The sequence below is a fragment of the Ictidomys tridecemlineatus genome, chromosome 11, assembly GCF_052094955.1.
Source record: "Ictidomys tridecemlineatus isolate mIctTri1 chromosome 11, mIctTri1.hap1, whole genome shotgun sequence".
In the NCBI taxonomy this organism is placed as follows: domain Eukaryota; kingdom Metazoa; phylum Chordata; class Mammalia; order Rodentia; family Sciuridae; genus Ictidomys; species Ictidomys tridecemlineatus.
In genome coordinates, this window is record NC_135487.1 from 33,738,752 (window position 1) to 33,756,164 (window position 17,413).

General features: G+C 35.9%; 1 protein-coding gene and 1 non-coding gene across 13 annotated transcripts in view; one reads left to right on the plus strand and one right to left on the minus strand.

The window, feature by feature from the left end:
* Nucleotides 1-17,413, plus strand: part of Mast2 (microtubule associated serine/threonine kinase 2) — a 185,771-nt gene that overhangs the window by 71,955 nt on the left and 96,403 nt on the right. Inside the window, exon 1 of one of the 12 annotated variants that reach the window (XM_078026181.1) lies at nucleotides 1,708-1,793. The exons of 10 other annotated variants lie outside the window; for them this stretch is intronic. In XM_078026181.1, coding sequence (XP_077882307.1) covers nucleotides 1,723-1,793 — 71 coding nt within the window. In that variant the 5' untranslated portion in view covers nucleotides 1,708-1,722. Of the gene's footprint in view, nucleotides 1-1,707; nucleotides 1,794-16,906; nucleotides 16,972-17,413 lie in introns of those variants that run through there. One more of the 12 variants, XM_013364026.4, reaches the window with a different exon arrangement.
* Nucleotides 1,990-2,177, minus strand: LOC120891107 (U2 spliceosomal RNA). Its single transcript, XR_005735529.1, has one exon. It is a non-coding gene; the product is annotated as a U2 spliceosomal RNA (small nuclear RNA).

The window sequence follows — 17,413 nt, forward strand, 5'->3', positions numbered from 1 at the left end:
AATTAAGGAATAAGACACAGTGATATTCATACTTTTTTATTAAGTATACTTTGTGTATGCATCATGTGGTTTTATTAAGTGTATGAAACACATAGTAATTCTTTCTGTTAATTTCATTTCAGAATTTTGATTTGATCTGGTTGATTTGATCCAATGATTAAATTGTTTTCTGAGATTTTTGTAAAGCCTTTTTGGCTAGTTTATGGAAGCTCTTTGTTGTTTGATATAAGGAGACTCTAATTATAAGTCAGAAAACTTGGGGGGTTCAGTCTTGGCTATATCATTTAACAACTTTTATAAATCTAAACAAATCACTTGTCTCCTCAAAGGTCAGTTCCCTTATCTATGACATGAAGGTCCTGACCCCTCCTTTTCCTTCTTATTATTATTAAAGCTGTCAGAAGGATCACTTAATATTATGTGGGTAGTTCCTTCCTACTTAGTTTTATTCTAAAATTTGTTTTTAGAATTCTTATAAACTTATGGATTCAATTTGGATAAGTTGTTATTTAAGGGGCACATTTCTTTCTTTAAATTGAGTTTTAAGGGTGGATTTCAGGGGCTGGAGTTGTGGCTCGGTGGTAGGCTTGTCTAGCATGTGTGAGGCACTGGGTTCAATTCTTAGCACTACGTATAAATAAATGAATAAAATAGAGGTTCATCAACATCTAAAAATATATTAAAAAAAGAAAAGAGTGGATTTCAGTTCTAGTTTTCCAAGCATCCTGACTCTTCTATAAGCTAAGCAAGGTAAGGGCACAATCAGAACTGAGAGGGCATAGCTTTTCAGCATTGTATTCAGCAAATATTTGTATTTGGTCACTTTTATGTTCTTTCTGACATTTTTTTTTCACTTGGTTTCCTCTATTTGGAAGCTCTCTAAGATTTTTTTTTTAATATTAAGTGAAATAGATTAAAGCCTTAGGCACTTAGTTCTTGTAGGAACGTGTGCCTCCAGTGAATGGAATTTCTGGGGAGGAAGAAGAGGGAAGGGATATCCTTAGTAATATTTAGTACTGGAAGAATTTTTGGTCATGTTAGCTTTAAACTAGAGGAATTTTTTGGTAATTTTAATGCTATCCAAAGTTAGGCCTACTCCAACTGCCTTAAAATGTTTAATTAAGAAGGATCAAAATGATCTTTTCCTCCTCTTTTTAATAACAATTCACATTTAAAAATTGATCATCATTAAATATCCACTTACACCTCTTCTATGCTGGGAACTGCTCTAAATTCTGAGGTTAAAGGGTTCAGTTAGATAAATTCTCTTTTGAGGAGCTCCTGTTAAAATCTAAGTTCTTCAATACAAAGTATCTTTTTTTAATTTCTAAAATTAGAGACAGAAAAATATTTGTTCAGAGGAAGGGAGGACACATGAATATTGCTTTTAGTGTGTTTTATGTTGCTATAATATCTGGAATGATTTATAAAGAATAGAGGTTTATTTTGGTTCATGATTTTGGAGCTGGGAAGTCCAAGAACATGATACTGGCATCTGCTCAGCTTCTGTTGAGGTCCTTGTGCCATTTAATTTAGGAAAAGGGACATATGCAGAAGAGGCAAAATAGGAGAGGGCAGCTTACCTGTAGCAACCTGTTTTTGAGGTAACTAATTCAGTCCCACTAAAGACATTAATCCTGCCTAACCTATTCACTCCTTTTTGTTGTTGTTGTTAGTAAGAAGCACATTGTTTATTAAAAAAAAAAAAAAGCCACGGAAAACATGGAGGTAGTGAGGAACTTAGTATGCAGGGCCCGAATCAAATTCAACTTCGCCAATCCCTCCTCCACAAGGTAAGAAAGCAAACAAACCAGAAAAAAAAAGAGAGAGGGGGGAAAATAAATAAATAAATAAATAAATAAATATATATATATATATATATATATAAATAAAGAAAGAAAGCACAAAAAGAAAGAAAAAGATCAAGTTAAGCTGCTTTAACAAACCGAAAGTGGCATGGGGGTGCGGGGCCGGGGGTGGTGGTGGTGGTGGTGGTGCACCATTCCTGGAAGTACTGTGATATACCAGGTTGATGTGTGGAGTGGATGAAGCAAGCTCTTATTCCATCTCCCTGCTCCAAAAATCTATTTAATATATTGTCCTTGGATAGAGGATGTATCAGATATTAAACTGATAAAACAGATACTATCCATGATCTTAGCCAAAAAGCCAGTGCCTCCACCACTTCTCCGTACTGTTATTTTGGAAATCAAATCTCAACATGGATTTTGGAGAAGACAAACCATATTCAAACAATGGCTGACACTAATCTAGATATTACCACTAGCAAGTTAGTTTTTAAATAGGAGTTATGATTATTAAACTTGAATTGTCTTACATTAAATGAGGGTATTAGTTACTTGATCTTTCTGCTTGGTCATCTTTCCCACATAATCAGAACTCCATGGAACTTCTTTTTTATTTTTCTTTTTTTAAAAAATTTTTTTGTTCTTTTGAGTTATACATGACAGCACAATGTATTTTGACATATTATACATACATGGAATATAACTTCCCATTCTTGTGGTTGTACATGATGTGGAGTTACACTGGTGTATTCATATATGAACATAGGAAAATTATATCCAATTCATTCTACTCTATTTCCCATTTCCATACCCTCTTCCTTCCCCCCACTCCCCACTTTTCAATCCAGTGAACCTCCACTCCTACTTCTCCTCACCTATTATGAATCAGCATCTGCATATCAGAGAGAGCATTCAGCCTTTGATTTTTTGGGATTGGCTATTTCACTTAGCATGATAGTCTTCAGTTCCATCCATTACCAGCAAATGCCATAATTAATCCTTCTTTATGGCTGAATAATATTCTATTGTGTATTTGTACCACATTATCTTTATCCATTCATCTGTTGAAGGGGACTTAGATTGGTTCCATAGCTTATCTATTGAAAATTGAGTTACTGTAAACATTGGTGTAGCTGTGTCACTATAATGCTGATTTTAAGTCCTTTGGGTATATGCCAAGGAGTGTGATAAGTGGGTCAAATAGTGGTTCCATTCAAAGTTTTCTGAGGAATCTCCATATGCTTTTCAGAGTGGTTGCACCAGTTTGTAGTCTACCAGCAATATATGGTATACCTTTTACCCCACACCCTCCCCAACATTTATTATTACTTGTATTCTTAATAATTGCTATTCTGACTGGAGTGAGATGAAATCTCAGTGTAGTTTTAATTTGAATTTTCTCGAATAGCTAGAGATGTTGAACTTTTTTTTCATATATTTGTTGGCTGATCGTATTTTTCTTTTAAGTGTCTGTTTAGTTCGTTTGCCCAATTATTAATTTTTTTTGGTATTAAGTCTTTTTGAGTTCTTCATATGTCCTGGAAATTAATGTTGTATTTCAGGTGCAGTTGGCAAAGATTACCTCCCATTCTGTAGGCTCTGTCTTCATGCTCTTGATTGTTTCCTTTGCTGTGAAGCTTTTTAGTTTGAATCTGGCCCATTTATTGATTCTCGATTTTAATTCTTGTGCTTTAGGGGTCTTGTTGAGGAAGTCATTTCCTAAGCTGACATGATGGAGATGGGCCTACAATTTTTTTTTTAGGCATATGGTTTTGGGTCTAATGCATAGGTCCTAGATCCACTTGGAGTTTTGTGTGTGGTGAGAAATAGGGATCAAACTTCATTTTGTTACATATGAATTTCCAGTTTTCCTAGCACCATTTGTTGAAGAGGCTGTCTTTTCTCCAATTCATATTTATGGAGCCTTTGTCTAATATGAGATAGTTGTATTTATGTGGGTTTGTCTCTGTATCTTGTATTCTGTACCATTGTGTCTTCATGTCTGTTTTGGTGCCAATACTATGCTGTTTTTGGTACTATAGCTCTGTAGTATATTTTAAGATCTGGTATTGTGATGCCTCCTGTTTCACTCCTCTTGCTGAGGATTTCTTTGGCTACCCTGGGCTTTTTATTTTTACAAATGGATTTCATGACTGCTTTTTCTATTTCTATGAAGAACGTCATTGGAACCTTAATATAAATGGCTTTAAATCTGTATAGTGCTTTTGATAGTATGGCCATTTTGACAATATTAATTCTGCTTATCCAAGAAAAAGGGAGATCTTTACATCTTCCAAGGTCTTCTTCAGTTTCTTTCTTTAGTGTTCTGTAGTTTTTTATCGTAGAAGTCTTTCACCTCTTTTGTTAGATCGATTCCAAAGTATTTTATTTTATTTTTGAGGCTATTGTGAATAAGATAGTTTTCTTAATTTCTCTTTCATTTGATTTATCACTGATGTATAGGAATGCAAATGATTTATGGGTGTTAATTTTATATCCTGCTACTTTGCTGAATCCATTTATGAGTTCTAGAAGTTTTCTGGTGGAGGTTTTTGGGTCTTCTAAATGTAGCATCATGTCATCAGCAAGTAGGGATAGTTTGAGTTCTTATTTTCCTATTCGTTTCTCTTTAGTTTCTTTCTTCTGACTAATTGCTCTGGCTAGAGTTTCCAGGACTATGTTGAATTAAATGGTAAAAAAGGGCATCCCTGTCTTGTTCCAATTTGTAGAGGGAATACTTTCAGTTTTTCTCTACTTAGAATGATGTTGGCCTTGGATTTAGCATGTACAGCTTTTACAATGTTGATATGTCCTACTATCTCTAGTTTTTATAGTGTTTTGAACATGAATGGATGCTGTATTTTTTAAATTTTTTTTCTTGTAGTTGTAGAAGGATAGAATGTCTTTATTTTATTTATTTTTATGTGGTGCTAAGGATCGAACCCAGTGCCTCACACATGCTAGGCAAGCGCTCTGCCACTGAACTACAGTCTTAGCCCTGTATGCTGTATTTTATCAAATGCTTTCCCCAAATCTATTGAGATAATTATGTCATTCTTTAAGTCTACTGATGTGATGAATTATGTTTATTGATTTCTGTATGTTGAACAAATCTTGCATCCCTGGGATGAATCCCACTTGATCATGGTGTACGATCTTTGAAGTGGCACCCCCTTTCTCTATAGAAAAATGTTAACTAGGCTTCTCCAGAAATCTTCACCATGGCTGATTTTAGGACTGTCAGCAAAAGAGTCTGTGCAAAAGAGTTCAATGTAGATAAACTTCCTATTTTTCTGTCGCCCTGTTTTACTTGGCCATGGCCGAGAAGATACCAGCACTCCAGGTGCTGAACACCCCCTTACTAGTTTTTCACAAAAATATCCAGTATAGTAGTTTGTGCAAAAATGTGCAAACAAGTCCTCTGGCCTTGAGCTGGGCTTCACAGAGATGTCTACATTTTTAAGATAAGTTACCAATTGGGCTCCATGGTAACAACTGTCAGGGGGAAGAAAGAAAGGAGAGAAGCTCTCCCCTTCTCAGGTGTTGTCCTGGAAGAGTTAACTTGCCCAAAACAGTGAAAGAAAAAGCTGTTTTTATGTGAACTTCTGCAGACTGAGAACTTCTGAGTCCCTCCCCTTACATGCTGGGTATAAAACTCTGAAACTACCTGAATTTGGGGTTCAGGGGATTGATTGATTATAGCAAAAGCTGTGCCCTTTGAACCTGGCTGAAGCCAAATAAAACTGTTTCCTGGTATCTTCAGTACCTTGCCTCATTTGTCCCTACAACATCTTTTTAATATGTTTTTGTATATGATTTGCCAGTATTTTGCTGCAGTCTGGCTGGGCACAATTCAGGAGCCACTTGTCAAAAGAAACGAACTTTATTTTTAGAACCATACATGCCAAACAAAACAGCTCCTCAGGAAAATCTTCAGAGCCCATCTGCCACCACCGGCTTCCCATAAGCCTCTCCCAAAACCACAAGCCTCTCCACTTCCCACAATCCTCCTGCTCTTGAGGCCGATTGGCTGGGTTGCGTGGGTGGAGCCAAAAGAAGTCCCCCAATGAGCAGCTCCGTAGTCTGAAAGGGCAGGGAAACAGCCCAATGAACATCACCACAGAGGAGCCAATGAGCTAGAAGTTGCTGGGGCCGCTGTGAGCCAATCATCAGCTGGCAGTCTGAAAGGGCGGGGAAACAGCCCAATGAGCATCACCCCAGAGGAGCCAATCAGGTAGAAGTTGCTGGGGCTGTTGTGAGCCAATCATCAGCTGGCAGTCTGAAAGTTTGCTGGGGCCCCTTCGACTGTGGCTCTCAACAGTATTTTCTTAAGAATTTTTGTATCTATGTTCATCAGGGATATTGGTCTGAAATTTTCTTTCCTTGATGTTTCTTTGTTTGGTTTTGGCATCAGGGTGAAACTAGCTTTATAGAATCAGTTTGGAAGGGTCCATGGAACCTCTTTTATAGAAAGCTGAATAAGTGTTTATAGGTAGTATTTAGAAGGAGACAATGAATTTCTTAGAATTCATAATAGAGAAGCTAGGCGATTGATTGTTCCACCATGTGTTTGAATAAATTGAATTAATACTTTATAGTTTGCAACTGGTATCCATAAAGTCAGTGACCTGCCATTTCTTGTTTTTGTAGCCTAGTCTGGAAAGTTTTAGAAGTTCTCATAATTGTTCTCTGAGTCCTGGTCAGAAGGAGAGAGATGTTACATTTGTATTCCTGTTTGTCATCTCCCAGAGTGGCTCCTGCACGAGCAGATACTGTGCTCCATTCTAGGTATAAAGTCCCTAAATATTCCTTTGGCATATTTTCTCAAGTATAGTTTGTTGACACAGAAATTTAGAGATTGCAGCTAGTTCTTGTCTCTTAAGAGCCTCATTTTCACTTAATTAATTATTAATTAAAATTAGCATAATTTTGAAAATAACTGAGCAATATAAATGAATATCAGTAATTTTGGAGGCTCTCACTTGTTATGCTTTTTCTTGTAATATGGTATCTGCTTTCAAATGGACAGGAATATAAAATGGGTTTTTAGACATGTGATATCTTAACATCATGTAAAACATACTCTTCTAGCCAGATATGGTGTTGCATGTTGATAATCCCAGCTGCTTGGGAGACTGAGACATGAGGATCACAAGTTTGAAGCCAGCTTTAGCAACTTAGTGAGAACTTTCCAAAATTAAAAAATAAACAGGGCTGGGAACGTAGCTCTGTGGTAGAGCTCACCAGGGTTCAGTCACCAGACTATAAAATAAATAAACAAATGTGAACATAAATATAAATATATGTGTACTTCCACCCAACAAGTAGTTCCTCCAATGTCTCCAAATTGATAAGTGGAAGGATAGCTTAGAAACAAAGAACTTAGGCCTAAGAATCAGGATGACCTGGGTTTGAGTCTTGGCACTACTATTTATTAGACCTTTTTTTGGTATAACAAGTGCTATTTTTTGTTTGTCTTTTTGCCTCCATCTGCTTTTTCATTTGCTCAACTTTATCTACGTATATCCTTGCAATTCCAATTATATACAGACACTATTCTAGATATTAGATATATAGTAGTAGTAAGTAAAACTGATAAAATCCTGTACTAATGGAGTTTCTATTCTGCTCGAAAAAGAGTCAAAGACATACATGGTAGGTCAGTGATAATGAGTATTCAGAGGAAAAATAGTCAGTTAAAAGACATAGGGTTGGGGCTGGGGATGTGGCTCAAGTGGTAGCACGCTTGCCTGGCATGTGCGGGGCGCTGGGTTCGATCCTCAGCACCACATAAAAAATAAAATAAAAAAATGTTGTGTCCACCGAAAACTAAATATATATATATATTTTAAAAATTTTAAAAAAGACATAGGGTATATGTTTTTGTGAAGTAAACATTTCAGTTTTAATTTGGATTGTTCAGGAACTAATTTTCTCTTTAAGGTGACATTTTTGAGTGTAGAACAGAATTCTGGGGGGCAGGGTGGTGGTGGTGATTAGGTTATGATAGGAAAGAAAGCTGTTAAGTTCCAGTATGAGGAATGAGAATATCAGCCATGTCTGCCATTCTGATAAGGGCATTGTTGGGATGAGTTGGTTATGAAATTTCTTTTGGCCTGTCACATATCGTTTATTTTAAACTTATCTTCCTGAAATTAAATCATTCTCATTTTTAGAAAGCTATTTATATTTAAACCCATCTAGGTTTTTAAAAAAATGCATTAAAAAAATCTAGTGCAGAATATTATACCTCAAGAAATTGATAACCTAGTTCTAAGTGTACATATCTGGGAAAAAAGAATTTGGAGTCTTGAAGTTATTTATATTTATTTACCCAAGCCAGGAGAGTATTATATTTTGTTTTTTCAAGATAAAAATGGTTCTAAATGGCTTTCTTTGTATAATTCTGTGGACGGGACCTCTTTCTGGCAATACTTTTCATTTAGGATTACTTGTTTTGTTTGCAAATTTCAGCACTAATATCTAATCCTTACCAATGGGAGTTCTTTGTGAATAGTGTTCATGTCACAAGTTACCCAGAAAGTCAAGTCTTTCTAATATCATTTTCATATCAAGGTAGTTGGTCTCAGATTTCACAAAATGTCTTGCATTATTCCTTAGAGGATATCTGCTGTCAGTGGAGGTAAGGAATGATTTTAAGAGTGAAGAAGGTAGCTATCTCACCAATTGTGGTGTGTGTGTGTGTGTGTGTGTGTGTGTGTGTGTGTGTGTCTGTCTGTCTGTCTGTCTTGCTGGCTTTTATTCTTAGAGCCCTGAAGAATTCCTTCCTGGGGTTCAAGGATGTGAGGTGTGAAACTTTGTCTTTCTGAAACTGACACATTGTCATGTACTTCCCCACTGTGATATAACTTGATGTCTTGATCAGTGCTTCTGGATAATATACTAAAAAGAGATATCACCTGATACATAAGTGTAATAAACCCGTGAGGTATTGATGATGATTAATTTTTCTGTGGGGTTTTGAAAAGTGGTAATTTTGGTGCCTTTAAGCACTGTGAAGGCAGAATTGGTAACCTTTTTTCTATGGTCTTTTGGGCTGGGATTGTGGCTCAGCGGTAGAGCACTCGCCTAGCACAGGCAGGACCCGGGTTCGATCCTCAGCACCACATAAAAATAAAGGCATTGTGTTGTGTCCATCTACACCTGAAAAATAAATATTTAAAAAAATTTGGTCTTTTATAGAAAATGATTTCACATATTTTCTCTACCTATCTAGAAGGAAGGCAAGTATTGGCAGAAGTTGGCAGGGGTGTTGCAGTAATCATCACTAATTTCTTTACAGAAATTATTTTGTTTTTAGAAAATGGACATAGTTGTTACTGAACTGTAAGTATATGGACATAGAACCTAAAAATTCTTGAGAGCTCTTTTTTGTTATTGTTTATGTTGAAATAACTCATTGTTAAGTTCATGATTCTACATTTATATTTCTAGCCCTCACAACTGTCAGTTTACTATAATCTACTTGGATATTGCAGAGACATCTCAACTTCATTCAGCATTTATGAATCTGTAGTCATTGTCTTTCTCACAAAACAGCATTTCTCTTATTTTCTAGCTTACTAAGTAGTAGCACTTCCTCAAGATGGAAACTTTAGTGGTCCTTGTTGGATTTTTCTTCCTCATATTCTTAAGTCTTTTATCCTTTTCAATGTCTCTTTTCATTTCTTTTTAAAAAATTCTCGAATTATATATAACAATGGAATTTGAACAATGGAATTTGTTGTTACATTTTGCACATGCACAGTGTCTCATATATAGAAAGTAGGCATATATAGAAATGGATTCAGAAGAGTATTCTCTCTGAGTTGGGGATTTAGCTCAGTAGTAGAGTACTTGGCTAGCATGCAGGAGGTCCTCGGACTCATCCTCAGTACTGCCTTTCACCCTTTCCCACTCCTCCAAAAAAGTGAATTCTTCCTGAATCAAGTCTCCTAAAGGAACAAACAGCCCAGATACACCTTGATTGCAGCCTCCTGATACCCTTAGCAGAGAGCTAAAATGTGCTTGAATTTCTGACATAGAAAATAAGATAATAAAACACCATTTCAAACATATGACTACAGTCATCTCTCTTCAGTTCATTCAGTCCTGTATGTTAATTCTTATTTCACTGAATCTTAGGTTAACATTCTGCTTGTCAACTAAAAAGAGTTTTGGAAATTCTGACTCAATTACCTGGAATGCTCTGGAAATTGTCCAATTGTCCAAGTGATGCCACTGGAAGCTTGTGTCCAAGAGTCTATTCTTTGACATCTCAGTGGTTTTAAATACCTGCTGTAGTCTTTTTTTCTGAATCTCTGAGTACTTTTTTGTTAAGGCACAGAATCTGACTTCTGGTTGATTGCAGAGCCTTCTGACAGGATCAACATAAGACAGAATCTCTGTAGATGACAAAGACTTAAATATCTGTGATTAATTTATTACTGATAATTTTTCAGTGGTGAAAGTTCAGATAAATGTTTATAATAAAAATAATATAACTAACAAAGGAATTGAGTTGTTTCTGTGGCATGCAAAATAAGAATAGTAAATTCAATCCAAAAAGTCTTAACAACATGTTGCTAAAAGAAGTTCTTTTCAAAGAAGACACTGAATATTATATCTGACTTAGAAAACATGAACATAATTTTTACAGTGGAAAAATATCTTATTGTATAACATATAGTAATCTTGTGACACGACCCACAAACCAAGAAAATACTGAAAATATATTAGGAATATCAAGTAAAGAGATACAGTGAGTCTGGAGTAAATCCGGGTATCTGTATTTTTATAAAACTTCATTGACCTAGAAGATGGTAGATTCAGATTTTAAAAATAAGGTCATTAACAAGCAAACATTTTACATAACTGAAATTAATCTGTTGTTTCCTAAAATCTAGCAGAACCCTATCAGATGGGCTGTCTGATAGGGTTCTGCTAGATTTTTACTTCACCATACTGGTGTGGTAAAGTAAGCAGCCATGTTGGGAAAGCCTAGGTGAAAAGGAACTTCTAGTAGCTTCTAGGAACTGATAGCCAGCAAGAAATTAGGACCCCCTGTCCTACAGCAACAAGGAAATACCTGCCAACTACCTGAATGGGCTTAGAAGTGTATTCTTACTGAGTGGGGAGTTTAGCTCAGTGATAGAGTACTTGGCTAGCATGCAGGAAGTCCTGGGATCCATCCTCAGTACTTTCCCGCCCTCCCTCCAAAAAATGAATTCTTCCTGAATCATGTCTCCTAATGGAAAACAGCCCAGTTAAACCTTGATTACAGCCTCCTGATATCCTTAGCAGAGAACTAGGTAAAATGTGCTTGAATTTCCAACTGACACGTGTTACTACATGTGAGCCTTTTGAGTAGGTATAGACTGGTATCTCACTGAGGTTTTAACCTGTAGTTCACAGATGAATAATGATGTTTTCCATGCCCTTGTTGGTCATTGTATATCTTATTTTATGAAATAAGTGTCAAATCTTTTGCCCATTTTGAAAAAAACCGAATTTTTAAAATGACTTTTGAGTTGTAAGAGAGGTATATTATCCAGATATTATACACTTTTCTAAAACAGAGAGAGACTATTTTCTTCCTGTCTGTGGTTTACCTTATCCTTTTTAGAATGTCATGTTTCAAAGAGCAGAAAGTCTTAATTATAATATTGTTTAGTTTGTGAGTTTTCATGGTTAGTATCTAATCATGTTCTGTTCAAGAAATCTTTGCCTATCCCAAGATCATGAGGATCTTTGCCAATCTAGAAGTTTGTAATTTTACCTTTTAAATGTGTGGGTTTTAATCCCTTTGAATTAATTCTTACAGCTTTAAAAATTGTGTCAAAACAAAAGTTTTAGTATAAACATTTAAAGGTATAAATTTCCCTCTCAGCACTCTTTTAGCTGTATTCTATAAAGTTTGGTACATGTATCTTCATTATAGTTTAATCCAAAGTATTTTTTAGTTTTCTTTGTCATTTCATGTTTGACCAGTAGATTATTTAGAAGTGTGTTATTTATTTTCCAAATATTGGGGTATTTTATGGTAATTAATTTTCAGGTTTTGGTCAGGCAATGTAACTTATAGGATTTTAACCTTTTGAAATTTCTTTTCTTTTTTTTAAAGAATTTTTTCACAATGCCTTTATTTTTATTTATTTATTTATTTATTTATGCCTAGCACATGCTAGGCAAGTGTTCTATTACTGAGCTACAATTCCAGCCCTGAATTTTTTTAAGATTTCTTTTGTGGCCTAATATGTTGTTTTTCTTGATGAATTATTAATGTCTATTTGATTAGCTTCCCTGACTTCTAACATGTGCCACCTCAGCTTTGTGGAACTACTGTGCTCTATTTGAACTCTAGCTCTCTGTGCCATGTAAGAAAAGTGTTCCCAGGCAGTTTGGGGGCAGCTCACATTTTGAGTTTTCTTTCTTTCTGGGTGTATATTCTTCTATTACCTGTTTCCCAGAGCCTGAAAACTGTTGCCTTATGGATTTTGTCTAGTCATATGGTGGTTTGTAGTGGAATGGCTAGTTCTGTTCCATAATCTCATAGTTACACATGGAAATATTCTAGTCTTTTAGGGCAGTACCTAAAATTGGAAGATTTTTTTTTGGGTTCTCTCAAAATGTATATTTTTTTGCATCAAGTATAAATCTAATGAAATTCTCATTCATTTTTACTTCCTTTTTTCATATTCACGTAGGTCAGTAATATGTATATTATAATTTGTTGTCTAATATGATTTTGTTCCTATTGTAATCTATAGCATTGAGTAATATTTTCCTTTAAAAATATTAGGCATAATTTTTGTCTCTTACTATAATACCAGTTAAGTTACTAATTTTATTTAAGTATTTTTTAAAAAATATTTTCTTAAATGGACAGAATATCTTTATTTATTTATTTTTATGTGGCACCGAGGATTGAACTCAGTGCCTCACATGTGCAAGGCAGGCACTCCACCACTGAATCCGAGTCCCAGCCCCCTATTTAAATCTTTTTTCTATCCTATTTGTTTCATCATTTTAAAAATCATCTTTTATGTTTAGGCATTTTAGCATCAAATTTCATAATCATTTACATTAAACCTAACTTTCCCTTTGTTTTTTATGATTGTTTTACTTTTATTTTTTTTTTAAAGAGAGAATGAGAGAGGAGAGAGAGAGAGAGAGAGAGAGAGAGAGAGAGAGAGAGAGAATTTTTAATATTCATTTTTTAGTTCTTGGCGGACACAACATCTTTGTTGGTATGTGGTGCTGAGAATCGAACCCGGGCCACACGCATGCCAGGCGAACTCGCTACCGCTTGAGCCACATCCCCAGCCCCTGTTTTACTTTTAAACCATGAAGGGAGAATCTTTGTATTTAGGTAAATATTGGATAGATAGTATTATTCTTTTTAAGAGCAATCACATTAGCATTCTATATGGAATTTACTTGTCTTTTTTGAAGGCCATGATTTCTGTTTATTTACTGTTTTCTTCAGTGATAATAATTTTATGTGTGCCTTTTTGTAAAGTACAGGTAAAATCTGTTCACTTTTGGTGTTAGCAAATGTTTTTTTCCAAATGTAAGTTAAACAACTTGTTTGTAAATTTTCTTTTTTCTTTCCCAAGCTCTACTTCCTTATTTTCCCCTCTGTAGTGAGTACAACTTATTTTCATTTTTAGTGATCTATAGGATTTTAAAATAAGATGTTGTATTCAGAGAGTACCAAAAATATAAATTAAAATGCAAAAATGGAGAATTTCCATACTTTAAAAATTATTTTTCTTTTTAAATATTCAAAATTACTAAAGATTAAATTCAACTTATTTAAACAATTTCTAATTACCTCTGATATGCATTTTTATAAAAGTTAATTATGATTCTAGCATTAATTAAACATTTGCCAGTGTAAAATGTTGGTTTCTTAACCTTTGTAATGTTCCTAAATACATTTACTAGTAATATGAATTCCTTAATTCTTCAAAATGATTCTCAATTGCTGTGTACAATTGTTATGAACCCTGACTTAAATTATGAGTACTTTCAGAACCATGAATGTAAACAGAAGGAAGTCAGGTAAGTGGATGTTTAACTCTAGTATTAGTCAATAATTTTTTTAGGCAATAGATTATTATTTTCATATTATCTGAAAGAAAGATTTGACAGGTTGTCTTTTCATTTCAAAAACCCTGTGCTGCCCAAATATTCCATACTCTCAAGCACAGTTTTCTCTGAAATTTACAGTTTTATAATCCACACATGGAATTCCAACAGAGTTGCCTTTTTTTTTTAAGGATATGGGAATGAAAATATGGACAAGTGTTTTTCTGGAGCCCAAACAGTAAGTTACAAGAGTAAATTTTTAGGATTCCATTTTGTTACGGCAGAATGTCATATCTCATTGGCAGAGGCATCCTCATTTCTTTCTTTCATTTTTTCCCCCCTGTATTTGTAGATGGACAGAATGCCTTTATTTTTTTTATTTATTTTATTTTATTTATTTTATGTGGTGCTGAGGATCAAACCCAGTGCTTCATGCATGTTAGGCAAGCACTCTAGCCCTAGCCTCCATCCTCATTTCTTTAATGAGCTAACTTTTTTAGTGTTTATGTTATTTCACAAACACAGGATCTCTAAAATGAGTGATCCATGTTAGAGGCCTTTCTACCCTGGCTCTAAGTTTGTGATCAATTTGTATAAATGAATAAGAAAAGGTAGATGTTTCATTTGCTGTACCGCAAAGTGTTGAGCCCTGTCTTGAGTATTAAGAAGAACTGGAGAATACCTAGTGGAAACTTAGAACCCTACATAATTGGAAGCCTCAACTGTGGATGGGACAGCCTGAGGCTGGGGCTTTTGTGACTGACCTTGATATCAATGTGATGCTTTCCAAAGTGCACTACTGAGAGGTGTTACATATCTGAGAGAGAATTTGGTTATCTTTAGGACTCATGGAGAACCAGAGCTGTGAGAGCTGAGGAATTAAACAAATGTGTGTATGTGGGGGGGGAAAGTAAGTGCCTACAAGATGCTAAGTGTTGGGAATTTGCTTTCGTGATTAAACTAGAACAGTGAGCCTGGTACAATGATGAACACCTGTAATTATAGCCGCATGGAAATTTGAGGTAGGAGTATCACAAGTTGGAGGCCAGTCTCGGCAACTTAGACCCTATCTCAAAATAAAATTTAAGAAAGGGCCAGAGATGTAGTTTCAGTGGTAGGCCTAGCATGTACAATGCCCTGGATTAAATTCCTAGTATCAGAATAAAAATCAAAAACAAAACAGAACAGTGTCTTTCAAATATTTTAGACGCTGACACTTAATAACAAATAGATTTTCATTGCTACTCATGATGCATGTTTGCATATAGTTTATATTATTTCAGCAGTAGTTGTCAGAAACACACACATTTCACAGAATTTATATGTGAAGCTCTCATATTCTCTTTTCTATTTCTATATCCTCTTAAAAAAAAAAAAAGTTGATCCTGACTTCCTAAGTTGGTTTTAAGATTTTCCAAAGAGCCATGACCTGCATTGAAAAAGCACTGGTTGGAGTATGAATTAGTTAGTCCTTTGAATGTTACTCTAGAAAACAGTTTAACATGCTCTACCATTTAGATGAATGAGAAGAGCCCTTTGGTGTAGGTCCTCTGCAGCAGGGTCAACACTGTTGCTTACCTTTTGGCTACCAGTCTCTAACTCACAGTTTACCTTGTTCCTTGGATTTCTCAGATGATTTCCTATTCATTTAGACATATGCCCTTTAGTGTGGAGATAGTTCCTGGAGAGGAAGACCGATATCAATAGCTAACGCTTCTATGGTGCTTTCTCTGTGATAGGTACTTTCTGTCTTACATATATCTATCTTCACTACATCCTTAATTATCTTCATTTTACAGGTGGGGAAACCAAAGCATACACAAGTTAAGTAGCTTAATTCAAAAGAGATCTTCTGCAGCTTACCTTAAAGTCTTGTAGAAAGTCTGCCATATAAATGCTTTCATTTGGGCTGGGGTTGTGGCTCAAGTGGTAGCGCGCTGGCCTGGCATGCGTGTGGTCCGGGTTCGATCCTCGAACCACATACAAACAAAGATGTTGTTTCTGCTGAAAACTGAAAAAATAAATATTAAAAAAAAATTCTCTCTCTCTCTCTCTCTCAAAAAAAAAAACATGCTTTCATTAATGGTTATTGGATGAAATTAAATTAGTTTCTGGGCTTCTTTTCTTTTTTTTTCCCATGGGCGCAGTCTTTTATTTTGTTCATTTATTTTTGTATGTGGTGCTGAGGATTGAACATAGTTCCTCACATGCTCGAGGCAAGCACTCTGCCACTGAGCCACAATCCCGGCCCATGGATTTATTTTCTTAACTTTCCTTATGCTTTTCTCATTACAAGATTTTTCAAATGATTAGATAATAATAGAAATTGAATAAAAAGTGGTTTCAAGCTTACAAGCAGTATGAGTTCCTTAAATTGGTCAGAGTCAGAATTTGAATAAGACTATACTTTGAGCTCTAATGTTAAGGCCCTGTCATCCTTCTCTAGGCCTGGGAATGAACAGTGTTGCAGAAATGCCCGATTATTCTTAGCATATTACAGATCCCAAATTGGTAAAATAATGAGCTATCTTCCAATCCCCGGCTCATTGCAACAGCTGTTGTAGCCTAGCCTATGCCTCCTGGGTTAATAGTATTTCTGACATAGTGTGAGTTTTCAAGTTGGTATGTACAGTTTCTGCCAGGGCCTTCACTGCTGCCAGCTCTGAGTTGGAGGTTGCAGCTGATTTGTCGGAGAGGGAATTTGGTGCTTGTCACTGACAAGGAACAAGGTGCTCTCTGGGGCTCTGATTTGCTGTCTACTGAGTGTGAATGATGTCAAGCAGATCAGAGGACAGCTGATTCATTTGGGATCTGAAATTCACTCTGGCTCCCTACTGCCTCCTGGGCTTTTAGGTCTTTTTTTAGGGGGGAGAGGGGATTCTGAATATCATGGTTTTGGAGAAAAGTTCTTTAATTTTCCCTGTAAGTTTGGGGAGCCTTTGTAAATTTCTTTTGGCTGATGTATCCTTTGTGTGAGAGAACTTCCTGCCAAGGAGGGCAGAGCTTGAATAGCCAGGAGAATGATGAAACGGAGAAGGGAGAGACTGGGCGCACCTTGCCTGCGGATTCAGTAAGGAGGCTGGGGTCTCTGACTGGAAACCGGAGAATGTCAGGAAAAGAACTAATGCCAACTAACACAGCTTCATTTGCTTGGATGAAGACTGCCTTGGAGATGCCTGTCGGGAAGAGGGTTGAGCTGGCTTCAGTAATTCAAGGTCAAATTCGTGGTCCCTGTCCAAGGCTGTGGAGTTTCCAATTCAGGAAACTTGAGTTGGATATAATTTTAGGGTTCCTAGGCACTTGGGGAACTGCGATAACAACGAAAATAGTTTTTTCCTTGTATTGAAAGCAAGTGCTAGTTTAAAATTAGTGTCAAAGCTGCAAATACAAGCCCCAGGAATGTGAGAAACAGATGGAAATGAAAAGTACCTCCTCTGACTGAAGAGTGTTGCATTCCTGCCCCTAGCCTGTCAGCTCAGACCCTCAGACCTGCCCTTTTAGAGCCAAAATGG